Raw genomic sequence first — 18,622 nt, forward strand, 5'->3', positions numbered from 1 at the left:
TGTGGGTGACTAAGAATGTTGCTCCTCATTAGGAACGTGTGTGTTTGACAGGCAATAAATTGCTTGATAAGAAGAAATAGTGGAGGTGATGTAACTGCTTAAAACGAGTCAACAAATAAACATGGGTAATATTTGCTTGAGAACAAGAACACCGGCCGCGGAAACCTGTTAATGTAACTGTGGAATTTTTGTACTCAGGTTTCTATGTACTCAGAGAGTACGGGTAGGGGAGAAATTATCGAACCCAATTGAAATTACTTCCGGAGTCCCACAGGGGAGTGTCTTGGGGCCTCTTCTATTCCTGGCTTCTGTAAATGATTTGCCAGTTAATATCTTGTCTAGGGTTCGCTTATTCGCGGATGATTGTATGGTATACAGGGAAATAAAAAGTTATGAAGATACTACTCTTCTTCAGAAAGACCTCAACAGAATAAACAATTGGGCAATAGCCAACAAAATGAAAATAAATTCTCTAAAGAGCAAAGCCATCAGCTTTACAAGGAAAAGAAATAAAATAGTCGCATCGTATATGTTAGGGAGTGAAACCATTCCGGAAGTTAACAAATGTAAATACCTCGGAATAACATTTAGCAGCGATCTCGGCTGGGGGGAACACGTTACAGACACAGCGGGAAAAGCATGGAGAGCGTTACACTTTGTGATGAGAGTACTAAGAAAAGGCTCTGATAAAACCAAAGAGATTGCATATAAATCACTAGTACGTCCAGTAATGGAATATGGTGCTACATGTTGGGATCCTTACAGATTAGAACATATTAAGACACTGGAAAAGATTAAAAAACTGGTTCTCAAGTATTGTCGGAAAAATTCACTATTAAAATGGGACACACTCACGGACAGGAGAACGCGAATTCGATTATGCGCACTGTTCAAAACTTACAGAGGTGAGCCTGCCTGGAGAGAAATAAAAAATAGGTTGCAACCGCCAAATTACTCTTCAAGGAACGACCACTCATATAAATTGAGGGAAAGAAGACAGAGGACGGAAACTGGAAAGTTTTCTTTTCTCAATCGTACTATCAGAGACTGGAATGTTTTACCTGCAGACTTACTAAAGGCTTTACCAACAACCAAAAATGTATTTAAAAATAGGCTTAAGGACTTTACTAATAGACGGTAATTATACACAGTATTTAAAGGGTGTAAATGATATGTTGTTATTGAAGTGTTGTATCAGTGAAGAATTATGTTGTGTCAGTGAAGTGTGTCGTGTCAGTGAAGTGTGATGTGTAAGTGAAACGTGTTCCTGTCAGTGAAGCTTTATAGTTTATAGTGGCAGTGCAAAGTATTTGAAATGTTTTTGAAGTGTTAGTGAAATCAGGATAGAATCAGTGAAATGTGTCGTAGTTCCTGTGCAGTGAGTGAGTTGACAGCGAAATGAGTGTAATGTTGAAAGGTTCTTGTGCAGATATGAACATATCATACTCGTGGGTTTCAGTTCGAACTTAGGTTTAAGATACAAATTAGATTTACTTTAAATGTTATTTTAAGTGATCGTGCTTCATTTAATTTAGGATATTCCCTGTTATTATTATTATTATTATTATTATTATAAATTATTGTTAGTATTAATTATTAGTATTATTATTAATTGTATTTTAATTAATAAGTTTATTATTGTCATTATTGAGTGTAATTAATTACCACTGCCACCGGGTATATACCCATTGCAGTGTGAATAAATACATACATGTGTTTCTATGATACTTATTACGCTTAGGCTCCGTTCTGAATAAAAGAAACTTCAGTAAGAGAAATGAGATGAAATGGAGCTAAAATTTTGAAAAAAGATACCCAAAAGAGTAGGCCCTAATTCACTAAAATGGATATATCTCAGTCATTTTTAAATATGCATTAAAACTTCTATGGCATTTTCCTCTTAAAAACACATTTTTTTAAATGTCTTAAGCACAATTTTTGATATTGATTTTTGAAATGTGTAAGATAAAGAATTACATCTTGAGAATTAATTTTGGAGGTGCTTTTGTTAAAATATGGAGGCATATTTTTTTAATTGAACAAAATAACAAATTTATATTCCAGTGAAAAGTTTCCTAACAACCTAAAGTATGTGTGCAACAAATATAATGCATGTAACATGAATAGTTCCGAAGATGTACACCTTTTTATGCAGAATAAAGCAAACATATTAGAATTTGACTATAATTATGTGTGTTTGTTCCGCCTTTGCTTATCATACGATAAAATGGAGAAACTAATAAATCATATTTTCATTAACGTTTTCGGTACTTATGTACCATCTTCAGATGTATGTATATAATGCTAATTGTTAACCAAGCCTCTAGGTGCATGTGTCGTAAACTTAAATGATCAGTGTTTTTGTGCGTACTGTGCTATATCGATGAAGTGTTGCCATGATTGAATAAATAATTACCTAGCTCTTATATACTATTTGTTGGTACTACATACTATCAAAATTGAAAATTAAAAATTAAATGTTTCAGTCAATATTTAAAACACTATTCAAAAACACTATTTAAAACTGTTTAAAACACATAGTTTGTGCATCACTTTAAATATATGAAGTTAGTGATCACTTGTTGTGCGGTGTTTGCCGATGTGAAGTTGAATGAGGCAGTTGTGGTGATCTTGTTTTTTAGCGTTGAGCTAGACGTGGTATCGTTGACATGGCTATGTTTGCTGGAAGTGATGTTGTGGCACTTCTATAATATTTAATGGCATTGCTGTAATTTGTACCCATAGATGTATTGTTAAAACAAATTGAAGGTTGTCAAGTCCATGGATTTAGTATCGCCTGGCGAGTCTGTAACAATGATTAAGTATTAATTTATGAATTTGAAATTGAGAATATTTGAAATTGTTAATTTAGAAATTCCTTTAACTGGTGTTGGTTTTGGTTAACTGCTAGGGGTGATGCCTGTTATGTAAGAAAAGTAACTTACAGTTTTACCGCGTGTTGGTCTGCTCGTGCTTGATGCTAGGCTGATACTAAAGCGGTGGGCTTGCTCACAGTATATTTAAGTTGTGTTGTCTGTTACCGGAAGTGGAGGGGGAATTGGTGAGATCTGTGTGTGCGATTGTTTAGGCGGGAATAGTTTGAATAATTTGAAAAGTGGATTATTTATGTTAGCTATTTGTTCATTTAGTAGGGGTTTTCCTGAGTTGTGTTCTTTTATGATATGAAATTGTTCAGCTGTTTCTATTGTGGGGTCATTTGTGATTTTTAGTATTTTCAGAGTGTCGTTAATATTTGCGAGTTCGTGGTTTTCATCTATGAGGTGTTGTGCGAATTTAGATCTGTTTCTATTATAAACGAAGTCAGAGGTGTGTTCACGAAATCTTATTTTGAAGTTACGCCGAGTCTGTCCTATATATGTTTTGGTGCAATTTTTGCAGTTTAACTGGTATATACCGCTGTTTAGGAGGGGTTCATTATTGTTGGTGTTATTAGGAATTATGTTATTTAGTTTGTTGTTGGTACGATGGGCTATGTTAATATTTTGTTTTTTGAAAAAGTTATACTAAGTTTGTTTGAAATCTTGCCGTAATATGTTAGACTATGCCACTGTTTTTTGTTTTGTGTTTTCTCGGGTTGTAATGTTGTGAATTCTTTTTTATGTAATTTTGTTTTTCTCTTTTGTATTAAGTTGTTAATTAGTTGGTTTTCGTATCCATTTTCAGAGGCTATTTGCTTTATATAATTAAGTTCTTTATTGTAATTATCTTTATTTAGCGGTGTTGTGAGTAATCTATCAATGAGGAAACGGAATTTGCTAATTTTATGTGTGGTTGGGTGTGTTGAATGTTTTTTATAGCATGTGTGGTTGTTGTTTTCTTCCTGTATATGTTAAATGTAATTGTTGGGGCTCCTATTGTTATATTTAAATCTAGAAAGTTAAGGCTGTTGTTATTGCTTTGTTCTAGTGTGAATTTTATGTTTTGGTGCAATTTGTTAAATTCATCTAGTATTTGACTATCTGTGTTTTGGGTGTTTTCGTATATTATTATTGTATCGTCAACATATCTTGCGTATGTGCTGAAATTGAACTTATTGTTTAGACTATTTATATGTTTGTTTTCGAGGTCTTGTAGGAATATGTTAGCTAAGTATCCAGATAAGGGGTCACCCATGGCTAATCCAGTTGATTGAATGTATATTTTATTATCAAATTTGAAGTAATTTTGTTTTAGTGATGTTTTTAGTAATTGGATGATTTGTTGGGTTATATTGTTATCTAATTGGGCTTCATTCAGTTTTTGATAATAATGTTAATAGTTTCATCTATTGGTATATTGGTATATAAATGTGTGACATCTAGTGAAAGCATTTTGGTATTGCTCGTGGTTTTGAGTTTTTGGAGTTTACTTTATACCAAAAAATAAAATCCTAAACTTCATCATGAAAAGCCCCAAAGCACCCAATTTAAAAACATTACCCAAAACACATAAAAAAGAAATGACAATGAGACCAATAGTGAATTGCAGAGAAGCCCCAAATTACAAAGTTAATAAATACTTATACAAATTCTTAAGTAATAACATCATTCAAGACAACCAATATACCATCATCAACACAAAACAAATAATAAAAAAACTCCAAAAACTCAAAACCACGAGCAATACCAAAATACTTTCACTAGATGTCACAAATTTATATACCAATATACCAATAGATGAAACCATTAACATTATTATTCAAAAACTGAATGAAGCCCAATTAGATAACAATATAATCCAACAAATCATCCAATTACTAAAAACATCACTAAAACAAAATTACTTCAAATTTGATAATAAAATATACATTCAATCAACTGGATTAGCCATGGGTGACCCCTTATCTGGATACTTAGCTAACATATTCCTACAAGACCTCGAAAACAAACATATAAATAGTCTAAACAATAAGTTCAATTTCAGCACATACGCAAGATATGTTGACGATACAATAATAATATACGAAAACACCCAAAACACAGATAGTCAAATACTAGATGAATTTAACAAATTGCACCAAAACATAAAATTCACACTAGAACAAAGCAATAACAACAGCCTTAACTTTCTAGATTTAAATATAACAATAGGAGCCCCAACAATTACATTTAACATATACAGGAAGAAAACAACAACCACACATGCTATAAAAAACATTCAACACACCCAACCACACATAAAATTAGCAAATTCCGTTTCCTCATTGATAGATTACTCACAACACCGCTAAATAAAGATAATTACAATAAAGAACTTAATTATATAAAGCAAATAGCCTCTGAAAATGGATACGAAAACCAACTAATTAACAACTTAATACAAAAGAGAAAAACAAAATTACATAAAAAAGAATTCACAACATTACAACCCGAGAAAACACAAAACAAAAAACAATGGCATAGTCTAACATATTACGGCAAGATTTCAAACAAACTTAGTATAACTTTTTCAAAAAACAAAATATTAACATAGCCCATCGTACCAACAACAAACTAAACAACATAATTCCTAATAACACCAACAATAATGAACCCCTCCTAAACAGCGGTATATACCAGCTAAACTGCAAAAATTGCACCAAAACATATATAAGACAGACTCGGCGTAACTTCAAAATAAGATTTCGTGAACACACCTCTGACTTCGTTTATAATAGAAACAGATCTAAATTCGCACAACACCTCATAGATGAAAACCACGAACTCGCAAATATTAACGACACTCTGAAAATACTAAAAATCACAAATGACCCCACAATAGAAACAGCTGAACAATTTCATATCATAAAAGAACACAACTCAGGAAAACCCCTACTAAATGAACAAATAGCTAACATAAATAATCCACTTTTCAAATTATTCAAACTATTCCCGCCTAAACAATCGCACACACAGATCTCACCAATTCCCCCTCCACTTCCGGTAACAGACAACACAACTTAAATATACTGTGAGCAAGCCCACCGCTTTAGTATCAGCCTAGCATCAAGCACGAGCAGACCAACACGCGGTAAAACTGTAAGTTACTTTTCTTACATAACAGGCATCACCCCTAGCAGTTAACCAAAACCAACACCAGTTAAAGGAATTTCTAAATTAACAATTTCAAATATTCTCAATTTCAAATTCATAAATTAATACTTAATCATTGTTACAGACTCGCCAGGCGATACTAAATCCATGGACTTGACAACCTTCAATTTGTTTTAACAATACATCTATGGGTACAAATTACAGCAATGCCATTAAATATTATAGAAGTGCCACAACATCACTTCCAGCAAACATAGCCATGTCAACGATACCACGTCTAGCTCAACGCTAAAAAACAAGATCACCACAACTGCTTCATTCAACTTCACATCGGCAAACACCGCACAACAAGTGATCACTAACTTCATATATTTAAAGTGATGCACAAACTATGTGTTTTAAACAGTTTTAAATAGTGTTTTTAAATAGTGTTTTAAATATTGACTGAAACATTTAATTTTTAATTTTCAATTTTGATAGTATGTTGTACCAACAAATAGTATATAAGAGCTAGGTAATTATTTATTCAATCATGGCAACACTTCATCGATATAACACAGTACGCACAAAAACACTCGATTATTTAAGTTCACGACACATGCACCTAGAGGCTTGGTTAACAATTAGCATTATATACATACATCTGAAGATGGTACATAAGTACCGAAAACGTTAATGAAAATATGATTTATTAGTTTCTCCATTTTATCGTATGATAAGCAAAGGCGGAACAAACACATAATTATAGTCAAATTGTGATAGCTTATCGGTATACCTTCAATATGAAATTCAAACATATTAGAGTTTCAGGAAACTGCGAAGTTCAATATAATTTAAAATCCTGTGCACCAGAGATTTAAAAATGGCGTCAGAACAGGCGACAAGGTTACAAATTTGAATCATATTTTATGTAATGAATTTTTCACATATCAAAGAGTAGTTTAAAGGGAAGGAATTGAACGAAAAAATAAAGTTACAGGACCACAACTTTAAAAAAGTAGGAGTCACAGAAGCTGAACCCCACAAGTGATACCAATATGGCATCACTTATGAGGCAACTAGACCACGAGATAATGGAGTAGGGTGGCCAGTTTCTTTCCCCCTTCATTGCATACATCGCCGATTACTTGCATGTTACACTAACCAGACTTCAGATATACACAAATTGTTCTTCCTGTGACACATAGGCTTATCGTCAAGTGATATGTACTGCCTGATAATATGCAACAACTAGGTAACTCCAAACTTACGTGTTTTAGTTATCTCTGTTATAGCAAAAATCACACAGACTGCAATGCAAGAACTAGGTAACTGATCGAATGATACCAGCGACATTGTTTTCCAATGTAACAAATAGGTAAAAGAAAACGAGACATATTACTTACTTACTGGCTTTTCAGGAACCCGGAGGTTCATTGCCGCCCTCACATAAGCCCGCCATTGGTCCCTATCCTAAGCAAGATTAATCCAGTCTCTATCATCATATCCCACCTCCCTCAAATCCATTTTAATATTATCTTCCCAGCTACGTCTCGGCCTTCCGAAAAGTCTTTTTCCCTCCGGCCTTCCAACGAACACTCTATATGCATTTCTGGATTCGCCCATACATGCTACATGCCCTGCCCATCTCAAACGTCTGGATTTAATGTTCCTAATTATGTCAGGTGAAGAATACAATGCGTGCAGTTCTGTGTTGTGTATCTTTCTCCATTCTCCTGTAACTTCATCCCTCTTAACCCCAAATATTCTCCTAAGCACCTTATTTTCAAACACCCTTAACCTATGTTCCTCTCTCAAAGTGAGAGTCCAAGTTTCACAACCATACAGAACAATCGGTAATATAACTGTTTTTTAAATTATAACTTTCAGATTTTTTTGACAACAGACTGGATGATAAAGGCTTCTCAACCGAATAATAACACGCATTTCCCATATTTATTCTGCGTTTAATTTCCTCCCGAGTATCATTTATATTTGTTACTGTTACTCCCAGATATTTGAATTTTTCCACGTCTTCAAAAGATAAATTTCCAATTTTTATATTTCCATTTCGTACAATATTCTCGTCACGAGACGTAATCATATACTTTGGCTTACTTCCAAACCTATCTCTTTACTTGCTTGAAGTAAAATTCCTGTGTTTTCCCTAGTCGGACATATTCCTTAGTGCAATAAATAAGTAAATAGGCAAAATCTCAAAATAGGAAAAATTCAGTTACCTAGTTCTTGCATTCATGTGAGCAGATGTAGATGTACGTATCAGCCAGAGGTGGACATGGCTATTAATGCGCTTTATATTCTGTAATATGTTTTTCACATTTCAAACATTTCTTTAAAGGATTTATTTTGAAAATTTACAGATTATTCAACATATTTAACCATCTCCTCCACTTAACAAATAAAAAAAAAAAAAAACAAGTAAAACCTTCTTTAACACGAACATGGTCAACGTACTGTAATAAACACAGCGAATCCTGAGTAACAGGACTCTCGCTACGCAACTGCGAAACTCCGCGGGGTGGATCACACACTCTTGCTTAGCACTCGCACAACAAAACCTGGGATGTGTACATCAGCTGTGAAAACAATGCCAACGCACGTCAGCAGCATGTGCATTGTTCTGCTAGAGGTAGACATTACCGCATGAAACACGGACTCAAGTATACTTAAAGTGTAATGTATTTAATTTTTATAGACGAAGTCTTACCTAAAGGAGAGAAAATCAGGTTACGCGTATTGCTATTTACAATTTATTTATTTATTTATTATTTTGCTAATAATATTGTAACATAAAATATAATATATACAGAAAAACTTTAGCTCGCCCCTGAAAGAGTAGAACTCGTGCTCAGGGGCGGATTCCTGAATTGAAATTAATAATTATACAATACAATTTGTCTTATGTCTACTGTGCAATTATAGTATATAAATTTAAATCATCAGTGCGGTTTTCGGCGTAATAGATCGACTATTGATCACATTTTTTGTATTCGACAGATAATGGAGAAAAAATGGGATTATAAGGGTACAGTACATCAGTTATTCTTAGATTTCAAAAAGGCGTATGACTCGGTTAAGAGAGAAGTATTATATGATATTCTTATTGAATTTGGTATTCCCAAGAAACTAGTTCGATTAATTAAAATGTGTCTCAGTAAAATATACAGCAGAGTCCGTATAGGTCAGTTTCTATCTGATGCTTTTCCAATTCACTGTGGGCTAAAGCAGGGAGATGCACTATCACATTTACTTTTTAACTTCGCTTTAGAATATGCCATTAGGAAAGTTCGGGATAACAGGCAGGGTTTGGAATTGAACGGGTTACATCAGCTTCTTGTCTGTGCGGATGACGTGAATATGTTAGGAGAAAATCTACCAACGATTAGGGAAAACGCGGAAATTTTACTTGAAGCAAGTAAAGCGATCGGTTTGGAAGTAAATCCCGAAAAGACAAAGTATATGATTATGTCTCGTGACCAGAATATTGTACGAAATGGAAATATAAAAATTGGAGATTTATCCTTCGAAGAAGTGGAAAAATTCAAATATCTTGGAGCAACAGTAACAAATATAAATGACACTCGGGAGGAAATTAAACGCAGAATAAATATGGGAAATGCGTGTTATTATTCGGTTGAGAAGCTTTTATCATCCAGTCTGCTGTCCAAAAATCTGAAAGTTAGAATTTATAAAACAGTAATATTACCGGTTGTTCTGTATGGTTGTGAAACTTGGAATCTCACTTTGGGAGAGGAACATAGGTTAAGGGTGTTTGAGAATAAGGTGCTTAGGAAAATATTTGGGGCTAAGCGGGATGAAGTTACAGGAGAATGGAGAAAGTTACACAACACAGAACTGCACGCATTGTATTCTTCACCTGACATAATTAGGAACATTAAATCCAGACATTTAGCACGTATGGGCGAATCCAGAAATTCATATAGAGTGTTAGTTGGGAGACCGGAGGGAAAAAGACCTTTAGGGAGGCCGAGACGTAGATGGGAGGATAATATTAAAATGGATTTGAGGGAGGTGGGATATGATGATAGAGAATGGATTAATCTTGCACAGGATAGGGACCGATGGCGGGCTTATATGAGGGCGGCAATGAACCTTCGGGTTCCTTAAAAGCAATTTGTAAGTAAGTAAGTAAGTAAATTTATATTTACAATTTTTAAATTTTTATAAAATCGATACATAACTTTTTAAATTTAATACTAGAACTATTAGAATTGACAAGATTAGGATATTTAAATATAAATTTGTTATATATTCTTGGGTCTAAATTACTACTATGATTAAATACTGTAACAGTTTTGCATTTTGGTTCAAACAATTTTAAAGAATTCATACCTTTTGTTTCAAAACTATGAGAATACAATTCAAAATTATTTCGATTTTTATGTATGAATTTTATTAATAAAATATAATAAATTTGTCTTACGTTAAGTACATTAAAGTCTAAAAACAAATTTTGAGATGGAAAATCAATAGGTTTATGAAGACATATTTTAATTATTTTCTTCTGTAATAAATAAAGTGTATTAAAATTGGATTTAAATGAGCTACCCCATCCTATAATTCCATACACAATTACCGATTGTAATAAAGTTAAATATATTGTACCTAATAAACTTATTGACAAGTAATTCCTCAATAAAACAAAACAATATACTATTTTACGTAATTTATTACAAAGTTAATTAATGTGTTGGTTCGAATGAACCAAAGAGCGCAAAACAAATCTGTGACATCAATATGACAACACCGCCTTGTCAATTAAAGGACCGAAATTCCATCCTCAAGTTTGATAATGCATTTGCGAAGGTTTATGAAATAAATAGAAGCTTTCAATAATCGTTAAGTATATTTGATATTCATCAACAGAGTCTTGTGAAGCCAGTCTTAAGTGTGCATATGTCGCGGATGACGGGGGTGAACGGAGTGGCAAATTCTTACGCAAAGATGACCAACAAGCTGGCTGGGTCGTTTTTATTTCTGCCAATGGCGACTCAGTGATGGGAACATGACGCAGCTCAATAAATTCTTACACTCGTGTTTTAGTTACGTTCGTAGCGATAGAGAAAATTAATTTGATTGTAAAGTTATACGGGTTGCCGGGCGACGGTAGGGAACAAAAGATGTGAGGACAAATGAGTGAGATGTATAAACAATTGAATACTCTTTCATATTTAAGTATCATAATTATTAGGGTTGTGTCTCAGTGAAATGTACAGCAGAGTTCGTATAAGTCAGTTTTTGTCAGATGCGTTTCAAATTCACTGTGGGCTAAAGCAAGGAGATGCACTATCACCTTTACTTTTTTAACTTTGCTCTAGAGTATGCCATTAGGAAATTCCACAATAACAGAGAGGGTTTGGAATTGAAAGGGTTACATCAGCTGCTTGTCTATGCGGATGACGTGAATACGTTAGGAGAAAATCCACAAACGATTAGGGAAAACACGGGAATTTTGCTGGAAGCAAGTAAAGAGATAGGTTTGGAAGTAAATCCCGAAAAGACAAAGTATATGATTATGTCTCGTGACCAGAATATTGTACGAAATGGAAATATAAAAATTGGAAATTTATCTTTTGAAGAGGTGGAGAAGTTCAAATATCTTGGAGCAACAGTAACAAATATAAATGATACTCGGGAGGAAATTAAACACAGAATAAATATGGGAAATGGCTGTTATTATTCGGTTGAGAAGCTTTTATCATCCAGTCTGCTGTCAAAAAATCTGAAAGTTAGAACTTATAAAACAGTAATATTACCGGTTGTTCTGTATGGTTGTGAAACTTGGACTCTCACTTTGAGAGAGGAACATAGGTTAAGGGTGTTTGAGAATAAGATTCTTAGGAAAATATTTGGGGCTAAGAGGGATGAAGTTACAGGAGAATGGAGAAAGTTACACAACACAGAACTGCACGCATTGTATTCTTCACCTGACATAATTAGGAACATTAAATCCAGACGTTTGAGATGGGCAGGGCATGTAGCACATATGGACGGATCCAGAAATGCATATAGAGTGTTAGTTGGGAGGCCGGAGGGAAAAATGACCTTTGGGGAGGCCGAGACGTAGCTGGGAAGATAATATTAAAATGGATTTCAGGAGATGGGATATGATGATAGAGAATGGATTAATCTTGCTCAGGATTTTGAAGGCGGGAAGTGGAGGTGAAAAAGTATGAAAAAATATATTATGCAATTTATATTACACTGTTTACTTACGTAGTGAAAGTATTCAACACACCTACCTCATCGGCAACCATGCTGGATCACGAAATGCGGTTTTCGATTGTGATGTCAAGAAAGAACAGTATTCTACTGCAGGAAATGTTAAAAAGTTTATGTTTATATGCCTGTCTACTCATATTTTTAAAATCCGGTTTTCAGGGAGTAGTGTGAGGCACGTTATCAAACTTCAACAAGATTGCAACCAGTGAAAGCTTCTATCGCGGTCTAGTTCAGTTGTACGTTGACCCTTCAAATTGTTTTAGCATGCATTACATCTCTTGGCGATTTTGTAACCAAAGAGACAGATTTCGAGACGAAAATTATTTTAGTGCCACTTTTATGGAACCATAGAGAAAAATTTGTTGTTAGGTAGGATTAACTCGGAATGTCAATTCATATAAAGAGAATAGTAATATGCGTTACAAGAGCGGTATGTTGACGTTTTCATGTTCGAGGGAAAGATTGAAAAAGCGAAACGTAGTTGAGCTTTTTTAATTTCCGAGAACATGAAAACAAACATACCACTCGTGTATCGTACATTATTTTGTGCGAAGATCGTTTATTACATACCTGAAAGACGAATTTCTAATTAGTTGCAATGAAATCTCCATCTTGGTTTCTGTTTAATGACGCCAATTTCGGAAAACAAATATATCTTTCTTCTACATTGTTCCATTGTTTTCTGTGATCACTATACTCCAGTAGGCTGTGATATACGTCTGTCTTTTTTTTCCCCCAGTCTATAAACGCGAACTTAAAACAAACGGTAAGGTTATGTAATGATTTATTTTTCATTTTAATATTTTAACAATATTATTTATATAACATATTGCAGTAATAACATCGGCATCTGGAATCTCGTTGATTTTTTCACGGCTTCCTTAATGTTAATTGTATCAGGAATGCAATAAGTTTAGTGGAGTAGTAGACTTTACTTAATTTTTGCAAATATTTAAAAACAATAATTAACATTGCAATTTAGGTGAAATTGCAGTGGTAAGTTTCCAATTTATAATTATTACTATGTTAAACGTCTCTAAAAATAATATGTTAAAAGCCTAAAGCAGTAAAATGAATGTCGCGCTTAAGCGGTAAGAAGAAGGAAATTGTTATGTGTGTTACGTTGGGAATACTGAATGTGGTATTTCACACTTACCGCGTATTGGTTCTGTGCGGAAAACAAGCAAATACGCACGATCTCGCACAATAGTACATTATGCAACAAGCCTATAATAGTAGTAATTAAGACGCGAGTATGTTTATGAAACGAGCGCAAGCGAGTTTCATAATTTTCATACGAGCGTCTTAATTACCATTATAGGCAAGTTTCATACGACTTTTTATGCTCGACCATATTTCTAACTTGAAATTATTCATAAGTATTCATGTTATTTTTATCTGACTGGAGAGCGGAACTGATCTTTTGCAATATCTCGTAAATTGTGAGATGTGCGCAGACGCGAAAGTATGGATTTTTTCCGAGAAACAAATGTCACTGACCTTGATATAATCTAGATAATAAAATAAAGATTAATCTTGATATAACCTTGAAATTGATTTAGACATTGAAAAACGAGATGACAAATTGAATTTATTTGAATATTATTTGCAATTAACGCTAATTATTATAGTAACAGAACATAACCTTCTGCGACAGTATTGGATTTCCAGCCTCCGTGACGTTTCGCTAGTTGTCTTTCGATTGCATATCCGAGAATAATCGATACTTGGGCTTTCATATTGCTACATTGGTGTTTTCTGATTGGTGGAGTACCTTAACTTTAATGAATAGGTGTACTTTAATGAGGTCCATTAAAGGGCTGCTATCAGGTGTATAATTACTACATTTCGGCATGGTCGAGCATAAAATATAATATGATATGAAGGGATGGGAGTGGAGGACAGGGAATATTTTTATAAAAAGTGGAACAAATACGACAGACTACTATGAAGAGCAAACATCGGCGAATATCGAACTTCGCCATTCTCTGCAAACTGGAACCGAACATAGCGCCTGTAATGCACGACGCTACTATGAGTACACTTTCTGCTAATATGGTGACGTCATTAATTATAGTAGGCCTGTAGTTTAAAACAAAGTAGTTTCGAATCTAGCCAGCGGTGATAAAATATAAAGCGAAGACGGATGTGACATTAGGCCTACAATGAATACATTATTAATCGTACTTGGGGTGTGTAAAGATAGAAATAGCTAATTTAACACAGTTTAATTCTAAAGTACTTAACTGTGGTATTGATATACAAACGAATCCAATTCTGTGTAATGAACTAATGTCATAAATGATTAATACCCAATAATTGATTAAATGGCGATCTTACTCCTGTTAATTATGTAAGCATGTGCGGCTTACAGCTGTTTCGGTGCTACTTGACACCATCCTCAAAACCTACTAGATCTCGGCGCTATCTCACCTTCTCTGCCTGTTGTGTGGGTGCGTTCGTATGATGAAGAGTTGTGTCAAATAGTGTGTGTGTTCTGAAATTGATCTGTGTGTTGAGAATTTTATTGAAGAAGTGAACACAATCAAATACATAGCACAAGAAAATGGTTACAACCCAAACATAATAGACAACATCATAAGGAAGACAAAACAAAAACTCAACAAACACAAAAACACACAAAACACAACACAAACACAAGAACACAAGAAATACATCACACTAACATACGAAAACAAAAGCACACACGAGATCGCATCCTCATTCAGAAAACAGAAATACAACATAGCATACAGAACAGAAAACACACTACAAAGACATCTCAACACACAAACAAATAAATACAACCACACAGGCGTATACAAACTCACATGCAATAGTTGCGACAGTTTCTACATTGGACAGACAGGCAGATCATTCCAAACTCGATACAAAGAACACATTAAAGCAATAACCAGAGGACACAATACATCTACATATGCCGAACACATAACTAATGCTAACCACACATACAATAACATAAATACAGACATGGAAATCCTACACATACAACCCAAAAACAAAAAACTCAACACACTAGAACAGTATAAATTATACAGACACACTAAAACACACCCCAGTCAAATTCTCAACACACAGATCAATTTCAGAACACACACACTATTTGACACAACTCTTCATCACACGAATGCACCCATACAACAGGCAGTGAAGTTGAGATAGCGCCGAGATCTAGTAGGCTCTGAGGATGGTGTCGAATAGCACCGAAACAGCTGTAAGCCGCATAAGCTTACATAATTAACACGAGTAAGGTCGCCATTTAATCAATCATTAATATTCAAGTGTTAAAAGTAGTGTACGAAAGATTCAACATGGATTATTAATATCCATTACAATTTCAAACTCATTGGCGATTGATTTATGAATCATTCCGATTATCAATTATATTGTTGTCTCTAGATTAGACCTCATGGAGTGAGAAAGCAGTTTATTATGAAAATACATACTTAAAGAAATATCAAAATTTTATTTCAAATACCAAACACCCTTACAGTCCTAATCATGCTAGCAATAACAATGACGAAGAGCATACAAACGTTTCACGAAATGATTGTGTTTCAATGAATCCCCTATCAGTTTTAAACACTGTTCATGACCTACTACGTTTTCTACATAAATAAATAATACACATACCTCAGTAGAGAGCTCTTTGACATTCATATTGCTATCAATGTTATCACAATCACACCTATTCGCTTCTGAACACGTCAACTATTATCCAACAACCTTTTGATAATTTACGAGGTCTTTTGGCGTTCTATACAACCACAATGTTCAAATACGAATGAATTCCAACTCTTAAAAACTCGCCCAATATCCTTTATCTGGTGTTGGTGTTACAACTGGGCCGACAAGATTGAGTGTTATCAAACATATATATCACTCATATGGCGTTATCGCATGCTACTAATCAAAAGGTCACCACACATCACTACTGAGTAGTAGAAGGCCGTGCAGTATATCTTAACAGCTGGTTGTTGAAGCCAGTGATAGGATAAAAGCGCCTTAACCGACTGGCTGTTTTCTGAAATATTTGGGCTTAAAGCCGATAGAAAATCCTGAAAGTTTATATCTTGAATTGATAAATCTACAGAACAGCACGCCACTCAGATTCCTGCGAAATCAGGAATCGAACTGTTCGTAATGCTGCCTAAGTCAGAATTTCAAATATACGCTTTGCTTCCAAATATAGACTACTGTATGTGCTTGAGGCAGAATTTAATACAAGAAAGAAGTGTATTATTGGACATAAGCGTTTAGTTAACTCCCTTAATAACAGTAATCTTTCAGTTGTTACCCTTAACAACACGCTAATCCCTTATTCATCTGCCGTAAAAAATCTTGGCTTCTTTTTTTATAATAATCTAAGTTGGAATTTTCAAGTTAAAGAAACGATAAAAAAAATCTGTTCCTCCATTCACTGTTTGAGTCGCTTGAGAAACTTCTTGCCCCAGCAACTAAAACTTACCCTAATGCAAACTCTAGTAATGCCGCACTTCGATTATTGTGACGTTTTGTTGAGTGACCTAAGTTCTGAACTGTCAGTCAAGTTACAGCGAGCTCAGAATATGTGCGTCAGATACGTGTGCAAATCCGACGATATGATCACATATCACCGTCCTTCGCAAGTCTTTCGTGGCTCCGACTTAAAGAACGCAGAACTTTACGCACTTTGTCTTTACTCTTTCGAATTCTGCACACTTCAACACCAAATTACCTTTCGTCTCGTTTTTCTTGTCTATACTCTAACCACGACGTAAATACCAGATCACTTATCTGTGGCACGCTAAGTATACCTCTTCATAGAACATGTTGTTATTCATCATCTTTTACAATATCCACCTCGCGACAATGGAATTCCTTGTCACAAAGTATTAGGGGCTGCAAGACAACAAACACCTTTAAGAACAGCTTAAAAGATAACCTTATTAGCATTTCACTCCAATCATACTGATTTAAAATATCACTGACTACATTGTTACTTTTTTCTTTAGACATCATCCTGATAGTGCTGTATTTTCAAAATTGTCTCATGATAATCTCTTTCGATTATCTAATATTATTTGAAATATATTAACATTCTATGTATTTTAGTTTAATTCTACTACACAGTTTATTTCAGTATTTAATTAATAGTTCATAGTATTTCGTTGTTTAATTTGTAAACAACTCTTGTATACATGTAACTCTCATCTAAATCAAATTGTTGAATTCTTTGTAAGTTCATGGATATGTATATACACTTTTTGCTGGTTGAGTGGAAGAGAAGGCCTTACGGCCTTAACTCTGCCAGCTAAAATAAATTATTATTATTATTATTATTATTATTATTATTATAAAAGTTCCCAATATACAGAAAGAACTCAGAAGTAAGTTTATTTCATCTGCCGTGATATGTAAAAATTACTTCCTTGAAGTTGTGATTGCTTGCGAATACAGACTATTACCTTTCTGAGAACAGAGGAATAGACCTACTCTTTAACGTATAAAGACTTGTAAATTCTCGCGTTCTATGTCTCAAATAAGACATATAATAATAAACACTTTATTTATTACAGAAGAAAATAATTCAAAATATGTCTTCATAAACCTATTGATTTTCCATCTCAAAATTTGTTTCTAGATTTTAATGCACTTAACGTAAGACAAATTTATTATATTGTATTAATAAAATTCATACATAAAAATCGAAATAATTTTGAATTGTATTCTCATAGTTATGAAAAAAAAAAGGTACGAATTCTTTAAGATTGTTTGAACCAAAATGCAACACTGTTACAATATTTAATCATAGTAGTAATTTAGGCCCAAGAATATATAACAAATTTATATTTAAATATCCTAATATTGTCAATTCTAATAGTTCTAGTATTAAATTTAAAAAGTTATGCATGGATTTTATAGAAATTGAAAAATTGTAATATTTAAATTTATATACTATAATTGCATAGTAGACATAAGACAAATTGTATTGTATAATTATTACTTTCAATTCAGGAATCCGTCCCTGAGCACGAGTTCCACTCTTTCAGGGGCGAGCTAATGTTTTTCTGTATATATTATATTTTGTGTTACAATTATTAGCAAAATAATAAATAAATAAATAAATAAATAAATAAATAAATAAATAAATTAATTAATAATAAATACATAAATAATAAATCATAAATAAATAAATAAATAAATAAATAAATCAATATTAACAAATAGCGTAATAATAAAATAAGTGTTTCAGCTATGTTTGTTGTATCTTGAAAAGGTTGTATTCAGTTTGTGTTTCCAGTACTAAACTAATTCACAAAGGTAGAAAATAATATAATTTTGTT

General features: G+C 33.6%; 1 protein-coding gene across 3 annotated transcripts in view; it reads right to left on the reverse strand.

Annotated features, from left to right (window-relative positions):
• LOC138697507 (sulfotransferase 1 family member D1-like) overlaps positions 1–16,180 on the reverse strand; it is a 56,476-nt gene extending 40,296 nt beyond the window's left edge. The window contains exon 1 of one of the 3 annotated variants that reach the window (XM_069822808.1): positions 15,930–16,180. In XM_069822808.1, coding sequence (XP_069678909.1) covers positions 15,930–15,956 — 27 coding nt within the window. In that variant the 5' untranslated portion in view covers positions 15,957–16,180. Of the gene's footprint in view, positions 1–12,295; positions 12,409–15,929 lie in introns of those variants that run through there. The other 2 variants (XM_069822806.1, XM_069822807.1) reach the window with 2 other exon arrangements.
• Between the last annotated feature and the right edge of the window lie 2,442 nt (positions 16,181–18,622).

The sequence above is a fragment of the Periplaneta americana genome, chromosome 4 (genome assembly GCF_040183065.1).
Source record: "Periplaneta americana isolate PAMFEO1 chromosome 4, P.americana_PAMFEO1_priV1, whole genome shotgun sequence".
Classification (NCBI taxonomy): Eukaryota; Metazoa; Arthropoda; class Insecta; order Blattodea; family Blattidae; genus Periplaneta; species Periplaneta americana.